This window comes from Strongylocentrotus purpuratus, unplaced genomic scaffold (assembly GCF_000002235.5).
Source record: "Strongylocentrotus purpuratus isolate Spur 01 unplaced genomic scaffold, Spur_5.0 spur5_scaffold_6, whole genome shotgun sequence".
In the NCBI taxonomy this organism is placed as follows: domain Eukaryota; kingdom Metazoa; phylum Echinodermata; class Echinoidea; order Camarodonta; family Strongylocentrotidae; genus Strongylocentrotus; species Strongylocentrotus purpuratus.
This window is the reverse complement of record NW_022145612.1, coordinates 48,592,160-48,610,261: the sequence shown is the minus strand read 5'-3', so window position 1 is coordinate 48,610,261 and position 18,102 is coordinate 48,592,160. Positions and strand designations below refer to the sequence as shown.

Here is an 18,102-nt window from a genome sequence, read left to right as displayed (position 1 = left end):
GTTTTGGTACGGGGTCATGAATTTGGTTCAAATGAACATAATGGAAGCATATGCGATCCTACAATATTCAGTGATCGTTATCGCGGTTGAAATCGAGTCTAAAGTTAGGAAGTTGTAAATAATTAATTCTTTATGTTGTATAGCTCCCTCTCAAGGCCAAGATATTAATTAAGCTATAAAACAATGCTTCTTGACTAAAATCGACCGATTAGCTATTCCCGTCTAGAAATTTTATATCACAATTACATTTTCTGAGATTTTCATGGTCGCAGCAACTATTGTACGGCCGTAGGCGCTATTTGAAATTTATCAAAATTTACCGGGAGCACCGGTAAATTTTTATATTCAAGTTTTCTCGAAAGCAGAAGCGTTTTAGGGACTAAATTTTCTAGTGCTTATAATTCATCCACAGGAGCATCCAAATATATCAAAATTGAAAAGAATCACTATCAACCCAATTTTCAAAATGTCCCAAAACTTTGTATTACCTTTAATAGGACAACTCGTGATTTACTCTAAAGGGACAATGAACGGAGCGTGGGACGTGAGCCCCCTATGTATTAAAGGTTTTGTTGCAACTTCTTGAGAACTTCTTTAAAATCTGTACTGCTTAATATGAGCAAAGAGAAGAAGAAAGACCTGATACAGAAATTGTTATTTTGTCTCTCAAGATTGTATCATTTCAAGATTGTATCAGTTGGTTTATTTGAGGTTCGTTTAAGGAAGGCTTCTTATAGCAAGTTTGAGGTTGGGTTCCTTTAAGGCTAGGAAGGGGCACACGACGATCGACTCATCGTCTACACGCTCCAAGCATCCCCAGGTAGAATCTCGAAACCATGACGGGATGGCATCCAATACCGCCCGGTAGACCCCCAATGAGCACCAGCTGGGCGAAGGAGAGAGGGATAGATGGAGGAGGGTGCATAGTTTCCAAAGATGCGATCCCCTCCTGCCTGCCTGGCATTGGTAACGGGCGTAGAGTGAAACTCGGTCCCAAGATAGGATGGTTTTATCTTGAAGTTAACATCATCGTGTGTCAGTGGAACAATGGGTTTCCGCCTAACGGCAATCCTTTGAAAGGATCTCACATGACAATACCGAAATATGAAAACTGTTCTACGTCTTTGCCTTTTGTCTCTCTGCAAATCACTTAGCAAACCCTTTATTTCTCGATGCACCGACTCTCGTACCATTGTCTGTAAATCGCAATTGCCTAAGAAAGAGAGTGGAAATTCTCTAATTTCCTTTGAATGCAATGTATTTGGCAAGGTTTAACACAGAGATAATAGATCTACTCTTGGTCTAATCTTGTCCGTCTGGAGTTTAATATTGATATTCGACAATTTAGAAAGACAAAATATTTCTTCCAACAATGAGCTATTTAATACACCTCTGTTGTTTGTACATTCTTCTGGCTAACGATTTTAGAGGATTCTTCTCTGTGTATATTATGTACCACTTTAATCAATTAATACGTAATCAGTGATAAAGACAAATGAGTGTGTGTGTGTGTGTGTGTGTGTGTGTGTGTGTGTGTGTGTGTGTGTGTGTGTGTGTGTGTGTGTGTGTGTGTGTGTGTATATATACTGAATGGGAGAGAATGATGCCCTGGAAAGATCGGCAGTCGGAACGGGACTGTAGCCAGGGTGAGTGACTGGATGTCGTCGGATGTCGGAGGGTTAAAGGCGGTTGGGGATGACTGTATTATGGAAGAAGGTCGTGTTTATTTGTCTCGCATTTATAAGGAGGGAGGTTGATGATCAACACGTTCTCAGAGGAGTGTCATCCCGACACCAGAGGGGTCGGAGTGATGCGATCCGCGTGAGAGGGCAAGTCGACAGATGCCCGCAATACAGGCCCACGATGACAGCCTGTATACCACTGCATGGCCGGGCCATAAGAGAACTTTGTATTTTCTCGTGCAGGGGAAAGAAGAAATAAGGCAGGATATATTTCACAAGAGATGGTGTGGATAGATTTCAAGAAGAAGTTTTTGAAGATTGTAAAAAATATGAAAGCGCCAAACAATAGAAGAGACAAGTCATGCAAGAACACTGATTCAAGTTTGTGTTTGCGAAATCTCTGTTGGTATACCAGTTTCATAGCGCTATTATATTCGATATATAATTTCTAAAGACTAACTATCCATGTTCATAGAGATGGAAGCGCGATATAATTATGCTTATTTTGATGTCTACTTCATGCTATTCACTTATGATAGGGGCGTCGATTTGAGGGAGGGGCCTGTGAGAGTACGTAACCCCCCCCCCCCCCCTCCACGATTTCGGTGTTATACTTTACTTACTTACTTTACTTTAATACACGATGTTGTAGGTCTAAGCCTGTTCATCGATTCAGGATTCTTCCATGATTACTGCTATTATATACCTGTATAATATCCTATAAATGCGCATGATTCCTACAATTGTGCATTTCATCGTCGTATTCCTCAATGATACTCCAATTTGTTATACAAGAATTTAATATCACATTTAAGATGACAAAGAAAACCGAAAAAGGAACGTTCGTGGTTCCTTGTCGTAAAGATAGTTCTGTCTATAAACTTACCGGTTTCGTCAACACTATGTATGATAACTGAAGCATTTTACACTGTTTGTTCTTACTTTATGATAAAGCAATTATATTTTAACGCCATATAAACGGCAGTAAAAAGGCGACATGCAAGCAGATGCCACCAATTGTTCACACAAGCTACCAGTGACACAATAAGTTGTAAATGTAAAGTTATCACCAATAAATGAATATCAAATGAGGTCGTTTGTCCTCATAATTGGTTTCATTTACCCACAGAAGCAGGTGTGTAGTATTTGAACGGAACAAATTTATATCATTACATGCAGACATCCTGTGTCACTTGAAATATTTGGAAGATTACGATTATTTAGACGCAATTATAGCTTAATAGTCAGCTTAAATGAGTGCATTGCCATGACCTTTTGCAATTCAATACAATGTTGTATTCGAATTCGTCACAAACTGAGGAGAGAAAACTCTTAAATGTTTTCCTGGACAAGGTAGAATTTATTAATCTGCAGCTTAATAATATGTTGTTTTGATACCTTTCATAATTTTTACTCCCATCACGTAAAATATTTAAAATATATGACTTCATATATCACCTAGTCCAAAGATGCTTCTGATCGTGTCCTACATAATTATCTAAAAAAGACGAACATTTAACAGTACAATCCGATTGTTGTAATATTCAGAAATAAATTCAGTGATGAAGTAATATTTAAGCTTCTTTATACAAGTAGCCTAAAAACCTGCCTGATCGGTTGATTAGGCACACTTTCTGAAAATAACGGATATTTCTTACTGACTTCCATCCCACTCCGACAATTAGAAGACCTCAGTGCACACATTGGTATTCTACGATTTTCACATAACTTTTCGTCATTCAGTTTTTAAACAAAAATTCCTATTCGCAGTTTTCTTCCTCACAATAAACCATCGTCTCATTGTCTAAATTTTATGATACGGTTGCCATGGTTAGTAATAATGAACTCGCAACACGGTGCATAATGTTGTGTAAGTATGACCGTCAAATATTCCAAACGGATGATTTTTATTGAATGGTTGTCTAATTCAATTTTACTTACAATTACAATTTTTGCCATATGAGGTGTGACACGGCAGTTTTCATCTCTTGACCAGTGAATTCATATAGCTTATGTTTGAACTTGATGTGTTCATCCGGATTCATATCCGACTTTTATATTGATTGTATGATTAGACTTGAAGGCGAAATGTCGTTTCGGAAAGAAAGAGCAATTTAGCGTTAACAGTGCTGTTGGGGAATTAGATTGAGCTTAGGAATAGGAAACATTACCATGATTACTCATGTTTATCCACATAATAAGGATTACCAATAATCATTCGCTGTCTGATGTGTTTTCGTGATTTGACAGTGATCAATTGTTTTTTTCTTATCATTTTGCTATCTTTGAATTCTCTGGATCTGACTATTTTTGTGTATAGGCCCTTTTTAAAACAATTATTATAATTATACTTCCCGGGGTTTTCATTAAAGCCTCTACAGTATCAAATCATAAGAAAGTAAACAGAATTTCATTTTATACACCCCCTCTCTCTCTCTCTCTCTCTCTCTCTCTTTCTCTCTCTTTCTCTCTCTCTTTCTCTCTCCCTCTTCGTACCGCCTACTCTCTGGTTCATCCGCCCATCATTAGCTAATAAATATTATGCTATTTTCTCTCTGGATACATCCATCTCTCTCCCTTCATATTCGTCTTCACGAGACTCCCATGATACTGTGGGACTGTAACAGTGTCATTCCCGGGTCAGTGAAGATGAATGCGTTCGGTCGTTCTGGCTCTTTTGGCCCTTCTGCGTGCTGAGAGACATCTACATTACGTCTTCAGGCTTGGTTGAGAGCTCCAGAAACAGCCAAGATTTACAAATATTTCAGGAAGAAAACTTTGCACAGGATTTGTTATAAAATTTGTTATTTCGACTTTTCGATGTGTGTGGCCACATTGCAGTTCCACCGTTCTTTGTACTTTGAAAAACGGATATTTTGTTTGCAGTATACCCGTTTTCAGTAGTGATTTTACAGGGCTTTTTTCATCGTCAACGAATATTCCTATTATACCATATTCACTTGAGTTGATCGCTGATGATAGATACAAAGTTTCAGAAACTTCTTTTGATAACTTATCCTCGTCAAAAGACACCTGGTAAAAGTAGGTTTCTTAAGTTAAATTCAATGTTTATTTATTGTCCTTCACGGATAAGTTAATACACCCATAACTGAGTCCCTAAAAGTGCTATTGCTTTAACTTTAGTTTTCATCTTCCAAAGGTGTAAAAATATCCAAATGATTTTGTTCATACCGAGCCCCCTTGTTGCAGAAGTACGATATTCTCTAAATGTCTTAAATTCATGATGTTCTCCACCTTCAATACATATACCTTCTACATTCACCTTCGCACATGGGATACAATTTTCACACTTCCGTCTCTTTCCACCGTCATCTCTCCGTCTAATCTCAATTCCCTCGTTCACCGACTGGCCTTGTCGAATGGTTTCCCGTGCTCAAAGCATCTGCAGTCATTTTAGGCCACGTCAAAACTTATTTCATTCAACGCGCAAGAAATATGCCAACAACAAACCGAGAAAAAGAAAGCACCTTAATAATTTTCAGCATGTGTCAAGGAAATAAATTTCAGCGCGACAACTCATTTTTCGTTTCGGCACTGTAATTGTTTCAAGAATCATGACAGAAATGGAGATTGAACATTTCGTTTCACTTCCACAAAATAAACTCGTGTGGGTAGAACTTGATATCCCGTGGACAAAGTCTGAATGTTCAGTTCCTTTTTGTGTCAAAAGAATTAGCTTTGACATCATTTTTTTCTTTAAGAGGATTCTGACAGAATAATGTGGCTCATATTATGCAATAGACGCACGAATGTTCCCATGTTTTTCTTTAAGAGGATTCTGACAGAATAATGTGGCTCATATTATGCAATAGACGCACGAATGTTCCCATTTAGCTTTATTTGTATGAATGTAATGTGTGGTTATCATATTCATCCGAATATGAATACAGATGAAACATGAACAAAGGCCACACACATCGAAAAGTCGAAATAAAGTTTTCTTCCTGAACGATTTGTTAATCTTGTCTGTTTCTGTCTGGAGCTTTCAACCAACCCTGAGATATTATTATTTTTACTCTTAGCTTGTTTTTTAGGTTCTAGTGGGAAAGAAGTGAAGGATGTATGTTCACAATTAGTCTTTATCTGAAACAGTTGTGTGTCACGAGTCTCAGGTACATAAGAATATGACTAGTAGGCCACCCTAGAGCCTTCATATATATGTTAACATCAAGTGCTACCTTTTACCAATTCAGGTAGGGACATTCTTTGGCAATAGGTATTCCGGAGAACCAAAATAGGCTTATACATGAATAAAGCGAAGACAAAATCTATTAATGCCCAGTAATTATAGAATAAATATAACTATATCGCACTGAACAAGAAATATTCTGGACTCCAGTAATAAATACGCATGGGATAGGCAATGTCTGTCATTATTATGTAAGAGTAGTCCCATAGTAACCAACGTTGTTAATTAGTAAACTCAGATTAGGTTACTTTATATCATAAACTTGAGATGTTCATTAAAATATCAGCATGACAAATATAGGACAAGTTGAAAGGTTGGCGTTCGAAACAAAATAAAAGATATAATCAAACTTTATCTCAGACCACACAACTATTGAAAGAGGTAATAGGACAATGAATCATCTTCATAAGTACATTGAAGTCTTGACGAGCATAGAGTCAGTCATCTCTTCATTTTCTGATAAAAAAGCTCCCTGTTAATCCTCTGTCTGATATGAGTAAATAGTTTCAATTTGAAAAGGAAATCAACCTGATTTCCCTATGGGGATAAGCACGGGGTAAGAAAGGTTTTCCTGAAGTAGATGAAAAGGGGTGTTCATTTAAAGATTTGTTGAACACAACATTTTGTAGAATTTTATCCTTCGTAGTTGTGCTACATTCGAGGAATTTGTGACGGTTTTACGACATAATAAAGGACACGATTAGGGAGACTTCAGAAGTCTTGGGAAGTAGAAATCGTTCGCTTTAGATTTATCACGATGCGTCATTTGATTTCAGCAGACGTGAGTCTCTTTCAAATGGTAATTTGTCACTAGCTTACGTTTACCACCTGAACATTTAATATTAGAAAACTATATCTTAACCTATCTTACCCATACACAAGAATGTCTCAAATTCAAAGAGAGAAGTTAACCCCCCTTCTTGAGAAATGTCGGACAATTTTGTTCAAATGGCGTACACAAAGCATCACGTGACCGCTATGCATTGTCCAATGCGTAGCAACAACTGGGGCGGTGACATTAAATTATACAGTTATACACGATTGTGTGCAACGTATGTATTGGAGGATTCCCAATTGTTCGCCTAGGACCTAAAAGTGTTTCATAGGGGATGTTTTTTGTCAGAAATTATGGAAGGGGAAAAATGACCAGCAAAATTTTGTAAAGGTACTGATGGTACTATAAATGAGATGATTGATATGATCTGAATTATCTAAAAGATAATTTTATGTGTCTTACATCCGAATTCATAGTAGTATGTAACAGTAAATCTCCTAGAATCCTGGATTATCTAATAAAAACACAAAGTTTATAAGCATAGAGTAAATATGTAAAAGGTTAGACCTTGATTTATGGAGAGAAAGATTACTCGCGTAGAAAAATAGAAAGTTACAGAGTATATAATTCATCTTCAGTCATCTCGGTGTCAGTCAGATCGGATCATCTTACAAAGACACTTGAGAGGATTTGAATTATGACGAGTGTGCTAGATTTACCTAACCGTTTACGCTGGTCTGTAATCTGTTTATCCTGCGTGCTCCTCCTTATTATCCACTCAGGAAGTTATTGATTTACTCAGTGAATTAAGAACTCACTCGTCGCGTCTTGACCAAGCAAACACCCCCTCTCCCATCTTCAACTACTCCACACCTTCCTACAAAGTCATGTCGGTTAGTCTTTAATCAAGACACGTAATCTAGCATCTGCATGACCCTACCTGGGTTCCTGGTTCGAATCTCTGCCATGGCACTGACATTCTTTTGCAAGGCCTTTATCTGTATTTGCCGTTCTCAACCCAGGTGAGGTAAACGGTTAAACGATTGAATGAATTGCATCGAATACTCTAGCGCATTGTCAGGGAAGCTTGACTATATCAGCTGGGGTAATTCAGTTTTGTGTTTCTTCAGGAAAAGTTGCTTAATAAGTCCAGTTATATTCCTCAAAATTGTCATTCTTATCTCGTTGATGTTGTTGTAATTATCGTTATTGTTATTATCATTATTATTGTTATTATCACCGTTATCGTTATTGTTAATATTATTATTATTATTATTATTATTAATACATTTCGGTCATCACAGAGATAGTTGCAAGAATATACAGGCCGAAAATCAGAGACCTTAATATAATTGTTGTTTTCTAAAAACCTTTATTTCCATACTGCGGATAGGAAATACGCAACTGTAAATATTTGAGGTAAACATTTTGAACAAGAAAAGTACTCTTCCTCTATAAATAAACTACTTATACAAATCAGATTCTTTCGTTCTAATACCCTTCAAAACGTGTACAGAAAACGGCAGGTGATCACAGAAGAAAGTAATGATGACGTCATCTATACATGTTGAAATATTGTCTAATCCTATCCACGTCTGATGATATAGCAAGTATACGTAATGACGTCACATTGCAACCCCGCCATCGTCAAACTATCATTTGGATAATGACGTTTATTATTTACTGCATTCTGTGCTGTCTTGCACCGTAACCTATCTTCAAAACTACTTTACTGGTGATGATTTGTATAGCACGTAGGGTGAAAATGTGATTCTCTCCTTCCTACTAAATGGTGGCAAAACTCTTGCACACACATGCAGTAACTAAGAGCTGGTATAAGTAAGGCTTAGATCATACTTTAATTTCAACCTGATTCATTGCTCGACAAGAGAACATAATCCTAATTTTTAATTGTCAGGAATTAAATTGTATATAGTAAATAAATGTAAAATAAATGTGTTTTAATATAAGTGCGATTAACCTTGCACAATTTAAAATACACTAACACAAGTATCTCTCTCAGTCGATTAGTAAGAGTTATACAATGTCATTCTCTGATGAAAATGTTAGTTATTTAGCAAAATAGGAAAGGAAGGAGTTATTTATTGACACTCATTTCAACATCTAAAGTTTCTATCAAATGAATATAAAACAAAATATAACTTTCATTTTCCTATGTCCTGCCCTATTTTCTCAAGTCCACGTCCAAAACCACCCATTCCAAGTATATGAAGATCTGGTGTTTACTTGTCAAAGCGGGGGTCCACCTATTTGAATCGCATTTGAAAGCTATCATAGACGAAGCAAACATGGGAAGGCATCACAAGCAATGAAACCCTCCTTGACAAATTGGATGATTACTTTGACTCAAGAAATCTCAAAGTATTTTTGTTCACTTGATACATATCCTTATTTTGACAGCCGTAATCGAATTGTAACCGGGGAGGGTCAAACTTTAGTCCGACTGAAGATATTTTATAATTTCTGTGTGGGTTGGCCGGTCCCGGATAAATTGTCTGTTGGGCCAAGTAGCTTTATGATTCAGGAGGATAATCCGGACAAAGATTTATTTTTCTTATTTTTTGGTGGGGAGGGGTGTCGGGGTATGAACCTATATATACTGTGGAAGTATACATTAATGATCTTTGGATTGTGGAGGTGTACAGAGGATGAATCTTCTATATTTAACATTTATCGATAAGAATTAACGTAGGCCTATATCTGTGTCATGATGCAGACTCTACTATAGGCTATATACACTACAACATACTTTGATGTCACGCTTAGTCACATCATGAAGTTAAATCCGTTTTGTGATTGAAACTTAGTAAAAAAATTGCTTCAAATTTGAATCTTTTAGCTGAACTTTCAATCATCTTGAACTTCTTAGTAACTATGTCCTTTGGCCTGAGATAAATTTGATTTGGACGCCAGTATAACCCGATGTTAATGAAAGTGTAGGTCAATGTTCTCGGAAACTATTTATTTTTCATTGTTTTCCCTTGAAGCGTCTCGTTGAGTAAGGAAGGGGTAAGGGCAATCATCATCTACAGTATAGTGGATGGCCGGCTATTCTAGCTCGAGGCAGCGCCAGCGTGCTAACCGCATTCCTTGCGCCGCACCTTGGGCGGTAGACTGCTAGAGAAGAGCACTAAGCCCGCCTCACAGGATGGGGCTAATTCGGCCTCGAAAGGAGGTCGGAACCAAAGAACCTGGTTAGCGTTTTGTTTTTTTAAGAAGAAAAAGTCACAATTTTTTATTTCAATATTTGATTATTCTTTTCCCTACGTTGAGCCATCCGTCACCTTTAGTATGACAGGTTGTCGATGCCATTCATTGAAGCTATGCAAAGGCAGAAAGAATCACTCTTTCATACTAAAGATTTATAAAAGGTATTCTTTCCATTTACTTCTTGGGTATCTTTTTATGCATAGAATCGACCCCCCCCCCCTCTCTCTCTCTCTCTCTCTCAATTTTTTGGAAAAAAATCTGTCAATTTTTCACTTCCCCCTTTCATGGCTGCATCATTCTCCCCAATCTCTCAGGTCATCCTCTCCTTCTCTCTCTCTCTCTCTCTCTTTCTTTTTTTTTCTCTCCGTCATACACACGCATACACACGCACACACTTACCCACACAAACACCCATCTTCACCCGTTATTTATATATCGTCCTCATAATTGCGTCCCTATCTGTGTGTGTGTTTGCCATCATCAATGTTACAAATAATCGGTTGTTTCTTGTTCGTATAATTATGATGAATTTGAATGACATCTGAATGATACGCGTAGCTCTATAATATTATGACCTAATAGTTCATCTTGAATAGTAAAAGTTATGAAAATGGACTTTTAAAAATAAATTCGTCTTCTAAAGATGTGATAAAGAGATGGTGTCACAAAAATGTGTATGTTTGTTTTTGTGATTTGTTTTACGACATTCTTAATAACCGACATCTGTCATTTTCCTTTATTGAGTCTCAAAACAATACTGTCTGTTCGTTGGTTTATTGGTATGTTTGTTTAACCGTATGCTTGTAAGTAAGCAACCATGGGACCGACCGATGTAAGTCCTCTCTCCAAGGGACTTGGTAATGAGGATTAATGCCTTACCAAAGAACACGAGCGCATCGACTTGGCTTCGAACCCGGGACCTCCCGATTACGAGACCATTGCTCTACCTCTGAGCCATTGCACCTGTCCGTCTATGTTTTTGTTTGTTTTGTTTTCTATTGTTGTAAGTGTCACATACACTCGAGTCTTTGTATGGAAATTGGTAAATTACCAAAGATGTGAAATAGCATAATCATATCTTATGTAATGGAAGGGCCACTTCAACAGCTTAGTTTCATTATAGGAATGCCATGCAAAAAAAGCCCCCCAAAAAAGTTACACTCCAGTAACTGATTCTAAAAATATACCATATATCTACACTTCTCATTTGTGAAACAGGCTATCCACCTGTTCAAACTTGTCCTTTTTTTTGCACAGTGTGTATATATCCCCATATCGCCCGGTGGCATAGACTATAAAGCCTAGATTACTGTTTGGATCAGTGAACAAGCCGAGATGTGCCCGTTAGAATGTATAGTTCCTACTGGTGTAGGTATTTATTCAATCTGTAAAGATAATGCACAAAAAATAACATATTTTGAGTTATCTTGTTCATACTCTAAGTCTGACATGTTCTTAATAAATGGTTTGAAATGTACAATTCCTTTTGTGACCTGGTTCTCATTTATGTTTTCCTTATATATAAAAAAAGAATCTACAAATGCCTGATTAATGAATAACCCATATCCTCTAAATTGCCTAAGTGTTTGAGTGTAGCAGACAATATTGCTTGTTATCAAAAACCAATTTACAAATCACCTTCAGATCTTTAACTAAATCACTAATAACTCACTCACTGACACATTACCTTAAATTCCTATACACAAAAATTGTGCTCCTAACTTCAACCTATTTTCACGTGTACATTATTTACCAAGAACTCTGACTTTTGTTTATAACTTTCCTTTTCCTTCTTGTTTTACATAATCACATCATCAACACATTATTTACATAATTATATCATTAATCCAAAGAACTTACTTCTGTGGCGGGACACAAATTAACATGCTGAAAACGAGCAAATGATGACGAGCTGACAATTCCTTCCTGTCAACGTGTTGAAATGAAAGTGAGTGACAACTGAACATGCCGTACTAAAACCACCGTGAAAGAAATTGCTACGGTATCTTCAGAAAGAAAAATCCAAAGAAAATACGACTCTAACTGTTTGAGCTTACAAAAGTAACGGGAAAAAACGATCTCAAAATAAATACCTTTGCAACGATTGAATTTCCTTAATAATATGAAAAACAACAATTTCATACCAAAACATCCTCCCCACCCAATGAGGGAATTTGTCCTCATGATATAAATGAAGAAAATCTTACATCCAAAAAAAAATGCAAAGATTAATCTGTTCTTAAGTTTACAATGTTTCAAACTTAAAGTTCTCGTGTAACTTAATCTTCGTAACCTTCTGCGGGATAGATTACAGCAATCTTCGTGATCGGGCGACGGTACTCAGAGTTCATAGTCTTTACTTTCACGTTCCGTACTTTACCGTCATCACCCGGAAACACCTCGATTATGCGAGCAATTGTCCACTTGCTACGCACAGAGTTCGCGTCTGCGAACATAACGATATCATCAACGCGTACATTACGTCGATGCACATTCCATTTTCTTCTAGGAGTTAACAGTGGCAATACGTCCCGCGTCCAGCGTTGCCAGAATGAATCTACGATGCGCTGAACCAGCTCTACTCTGTGCCTCGGATTTCGCGTTTCCAAGAATGGACCTTGCGCTACGTTCCCTGATGCTCGTCCTAGAAGCATGTCATTCGGTGAGATGTATCCGCCATCATCTGGATCGGTCGACAGCCTGCCAATTGGTCTCTGGTTGACCAGATTCGCCACCTCAGCCAGACAAGTTAAAAGCTCAAATGGTGCCAACACTTGCTCCCCAATTGCCTTCTTCAAAGCATGTTTGCAGCTTTTGACTAAAGCCTCCGCACAGCCGTTCTGATGTGGTGCTCCTGGAGTGGTAAATCTCCATACGGTACCTCTCTCAGCACAAAAGTCCTGAAGTTCTTCGTTGGACAGTCCCTCAGTCATCTTCCTTAACTCCCGTTCAGTACCGACAAACTGAGTGCCGTTGTCGCTTAGGATGCTGGCCGGTTGTCCTCTCACAGCGAAAAAAACGCTGCAGTACCTGCATAAACTCCATGGCACTGCAATCTACTGCCAGCTCGAGATGAACGGCCCTTGTGTTCAAGCAGGTAAAGATGACTCCGTAATGCTTCGACGTCTTGTTGCGTCCCACTCGCACGGTTAGTGGCCCGAAGTAATCGCACGATGTGAAGTGGAACGGTGGTGTATTCGGAGCTAATCTCTCCCTAGGTAGCTGGGCCATTTCTTGGGTCTCAGTTTTTTGCAGAAAAGCTCTGCATTTAGTACACCTGTACTTGAGCGTTTTGATAAGTTTATGGCCCCGTAGAATCCAGTACTTTAGCCTTATCTTTGCCATTGTTGCAGCTACTCCACTATGACTCATCTCATGAACATGACGAGTAATCAGCTTGGAAACATGATGTCCATACGGAAGAAGAGCAGGATGCTTGTGCTCGAATGATGTCATCGCTTTATCTATCCTGCCTCCTACTCGAATGACTCTATAGTCATCAATGAAGGGACTCAAGGACTTCAGTTCTCCCTTCTTGATTCGTGATTCCATGCCTTTCTGTACGTCTCTGATGATGTACCTTTCTCCCTCCTCTAGTTCTGCGGGAGTCATTCCTTTACTGGTCTCTTTCTCCTGATTTCCCCGTCTAGCCTTTAGTTTCTTCACAAACTTTAACACCAATGTTGCGACTCTGACCAGTTTCCTCCAGCTGGAGAACCTCTCATAATCGATTAGGTCACAACTTAAACCCACAGCTAGAACCGTCTTCTCATGACGCCTCTCCTTCTCAACGTCAGGTAGATTCGTAAGAACCTTCACTTCCTCAGGCCAATCAGATCTTGACTGTTGTAGGAAGTCTGAACCGTGTTGCCATGAACCCTTCAGTTCACTTGCCTTCAGTCCTCTTGACAACACATCTGCTATGTTGTCTACTCCTGAGATATGTCGCCATTTGCTGGGGTCTGTGTTGCTCTGGATCTCTCCTACCCTAGTAGCAATGAACGTCTTGAAGTTCCTTGCCTTAGACCTCACCCATGAGAGGGCTATCATACTGTCTGTAAAGAGGATGACATCATCTATCTCCATCGTCAGCTGCTCTACTATCGTCTTGTACAGTCGGCTGGCAAGAACTGCAGCCTGAAGTTCAAGGCGCGGAACCGTCAGTGGCTTCAGTGGTGCCACTCGTGATTTCGCTGCCACAAATCTTGTCTTGTAGTCTCCATCCTCCGTCTCCCACCTCAGGTATGCACATGCTCCGAAGGCGTGCATTGATGCATCACTGAAGATACATAGTAGCGGCTTCCCAACTACATCCTTCGGAGTCAAACATCTCTCAAACGTTACTTCCTTGAGCTCTTCCATCTCTTGAAAGAATCTCTTCCACTCTATCTGGCATTCCTCTGGAAGAACTGCATCCCAGTCATAGCCAGCTTCCCACATCTTCTGTAGTCCTATCTTTGCTCGGATGACAAACGGTGCTGTGTAGCCAATCGGATCAAAGATTCGAGAAACCTGGCCTAGGATGATTCTCTTGGTTAGCTCCTTATCCAAGAACTTCTCAACTTTCACCCTGTAAGAGAACTCATCCCTTTTTCTGTCCCAGAAGACTCCTAGCACCTTTTCCTCTGCTAGACTCTCCATCAGAGTTTTCTCCATTTCATCTCCTCCTGCTCCCTTTAGCTGTGTGCTTGAAGTCCAGCCTTTCACCTTAAACCCACCATTAGCGAGAATATTGTCAATGCTCTCAGTTAAGGCTTGAGCTTCCTCTCTCGTATTTGTAGATGTGCAGATATCATCCATGTATGAGTCTCTCTTCAACACATCTGCAGCCTCTGGGGACTGAGTGCGTCCCTCTTCTGCAGTGAGCCTCAATGCTGTCTGCGCCATTGCTGAAGCCGGTTTGTCACCGAAGGTAACAACTTGCATCACATAGGTATCAGGCTTTCTATCAACTTGCAAGTCTCTCCACAAGAATCTGTGTACGTGTTGATCAGATTCCGGTATCAGCACCCTATGATACATTTTGGAGATGTCCGCACAGACTGCTACTGGCTTCTCCCGAAATCGTATGATGACTCCAAACAAATTGTTCAACAGGTCAGGCCCCTTCATCCAGAAATCATTGAGACACTTGCCTTGATACACTGATGAAGAGTTGAAGACAATTCGTATCGGTGTGCTCTTTTTCTCTGGTCTCAATACGGCGTGATGAGGGATGTAATGCACAGGACCGTTGTACGACTCCATCTCCTCAGCCGTTAGCTTCCTAGCAAAATCCATCTGAACCATCTCCTTGATTTGATGGTCATAGGCCTTTGCATGCTCTGCATCCTTCATCAGCCTTTTCTCAGTAGCACAGAGCATTTTCTCCACTAGAACCTTATTGTCTGGAAGTTCTCTAGGATCTTTCAACCATGGGTACGGTACCAGCCACTGCTGTCCTTTCTTCTGACAGGCCTTGGTGATTAACTTCTGTTCATCTGTCTCCATAGCTGGACATGCCACACCCATGGACTCCGTCGTCCAGAAATCCTGCAGGTCAATAGGATTTCCAACCACCTGTACATTAAGTACACTTCCACTGCTCTGTCCTGGCTTGCCGCCAAATACCACCCAACCTAGTGGAGTTCGCGTAGCCACTAGATGTCCTCTTTCTCTTGACTTGACGTCACCAAGATGTAGTCTTGCATAATCAGCACCGATGAGTAGATCAACTGACCCGTCTCCTCTGTTGAGCTTATCAAGATCGAAGATCCTTGCAAGCTCCCGAACTTCAACACTTCTGATGTTGTCGTTGATCACATCTAGTCCAATAGCTTTAACATTAACAACTCGATGATTGTCCAAAGACTCTACCTTCACCCGATACCACTTAGAATTAGTAGTCTCTCTATCTCCGCCGATCTTTGTGATCACTATTTGAACCGGATCACCCTCCAGGTTGAGCTTCTCTGCTACTCCCTTTCTGATGAGTGTCACCTGAGAACCCGAGTCCAATAAACAGTTGCCAATGACCGCTCCCTTTGGACCACGAACCTTGACTGTAAGAATTGGCAGAAGAGTTTCACTCGATCCGGTGCTTGCAACATCCACAGTAGATTCCTGGATCTTTATGGTTGAATGTAACAAAGGATGGTGAAAGGAAGAACATCGATCACACTTCTTTCTTCTCCGACATGTAGTCATCCGATGTTCCTTGCCAGCCCGTTTCAGACAGCTAAAACAAGCCCTGTTTTCCTTCATCAACTCGTACCTCTCCTGCTGGCTCATCTTAACGACCTTCTGACACTTATCGACCCAATGATCATTGGATTTACAGAGCCAACACTTAAAGTCTGGTTTGCGACCTTCATTTCCTTTGTCCTCCTGTGTCAGATGGTGTATGAAGGCACCCTGCCTTGGCTTGCTATCTGACCTTCCTTCTCGAATCGATGCAGTTGCCCTGATACGAGTTTGCAACTCCTGGCTCAACCATTCCATTAAGCACTTCAAAGTTGGTGACTTCTGTTGACGTAACCAGATTTTACGATCTTCATTCGTAAGCTTTCGCTCTATCAATGACAACATGTGAGAATTGTTCATGTCCTCCTCCTTGTTGATTTCCTTCAGAGTGTTGTAGCTCCTCCTCACTAATCCTGCTAGTTCAATGAACCCTTTATCATCGCCGTCTTTCAAGTTCTTGAACTTTGTGATGTCGTAGATGACAGCATCTGCGACATTCCTCTGATCACCGTAGATGACATTTAGTTGCTCCCAAGCTGCGTTGTAGTCTGTTCCTATGCCTTGAATCACTTCAAGTGCTTTGCCTTGTAAACTAGTACGCAGAATGGTTATACAGTCCCTCTCCGAGTATTTGGACTCGATAAGATGTTTAAAGTCCGATTTGAAGGTCTGGTACTCTCTGATGTCTCCTGAGAAACGTGGCAACTTTGGTTTCTCTATCTGTACATGACATGTTGTTGTGTTTCTCACTTCTGACCTTGGGCTTTCAGCTTCTCTTGTGGTGTCAACCGTGTCATCCGCGCCGGTACTATTGCCTACATAGTCCACAACCTTCACCTTCATCTGCATGAAGCTATTCATGCAGTCCTCCATCCACGCCTGCTCTGCTTCATACGCGTTGTCATCGAGAACCTCAGAATAGGCATCATGTTTTGCCTCCACATTTTCATACAGTTTGCGGAATTCGTGATAGCTCTCATCTACCTCCTTGATGGATCTTTCAGTGTTCAAAAGGGCCTGTAGTTGGTTCATACCCCTTGTGAGCTTCCCTTTTGCCGTTCTCCTCTTAACTTTCAGCTCGCCTGCAGTTTCAGCCATCTTGTCCGTCTGATTCCAATCCCGGAGTTTCGTGAGAAATTGAATTATGTTTGGATCAGTGAACAAGCCGAGATGTGCCCGTTAGAATGTATAGTTCCTACTGGTGTAGGTATTTATTCAATCTGTAAAGATAATGCACAAAAAATAACATATTTTGAGTTATCTTGTTCATACTCTAAGTCTGACATGTTCTTAATAAATGGTTTGAAATGTACAATTCCTTTTGTGACCTGGTTCTCATTTATGTTTTCCTTATATATAAAAAAAGAATCTACAAATGCCTGATTAATGAATAACCCATATCCTCTAAATTGCCTAAGTGTTTGAGTGTAGCAGACAATATTGCTTGTTATCAAAAACCAATTTACAAATCACCTTCAGATCTTTAACTAAATCACTAATAACTCACTCACTGACACATTACCTTAAATTCCTATACACAAAAATTGTGCTCCTAACTTCAACCTATTTTCACGTGTACATTATTTACCAAGAACTCTGACTTTTGTTTATAACTTTCCTTTTCCTTCTTGTTTTACATAATCACATCATCAACACATTATTTACATAATTATATCATTAATCCAAAGAACTTACTTCTGTGGCGGGACACAAATTAACATGCTGAAAACGAGCAAATGATGACGAGCTGACAATTCCTTCCTGTCAACGTGTTGAAATGAAAGTGAGTGACAACTGAACATGCCGTACTAAAACCACCGTGAAAGAAATTGCTACGGTATCTTCAGAAAGAAAAATCCAAAGAAAATACGACTCTAACTGTTTGAGCTTACAAAAGTAACGGGAAAAAACGATCTCAAAATAAATACCTTTGCAACGATTGAATTTCCTTAATAATATGAAAAACAACAATTTCATACCAA

General features: G+C 39.5%; 1 protein-coding gene across 1 annotated transcript; it reads right to left on the bottom strand.

The window, feature by feature from the left end:
* Nucleotides 1-12,847: 12,847 nt before the first annotated feature.
* Nucleotides 12,848-18,102, bottom strand: LOC115929916. The gene is made up of 2 exons (XM_031000042.1): nucleotides 17,816-18,102; nucleotides 12,848-17,340 (listed from the first exon to the last, which is right to left on the bottom strand). The coding sequence occupies exon 2, from the start codon at nucleotides 17,216-17,218 to the stop codon at nucleotides 12,848-12,850; it is 4,371 nt and encodes a 1,456-aa protein (XP_030855902.1). The 5' UTR covers nucleotides 17,219-17,340; nucleotides 17,816-18,102.

What these genes read in the sequence shown, in the direction of transcription:
- LOC115929916 (XM_031000042.1), bottom strand. Translation starts at nt 17,218, where the DNA reads ATGGCTGAAACTGCAGGCGAGCTGAAAGTTAAGAGGAGAACGGCAAAA.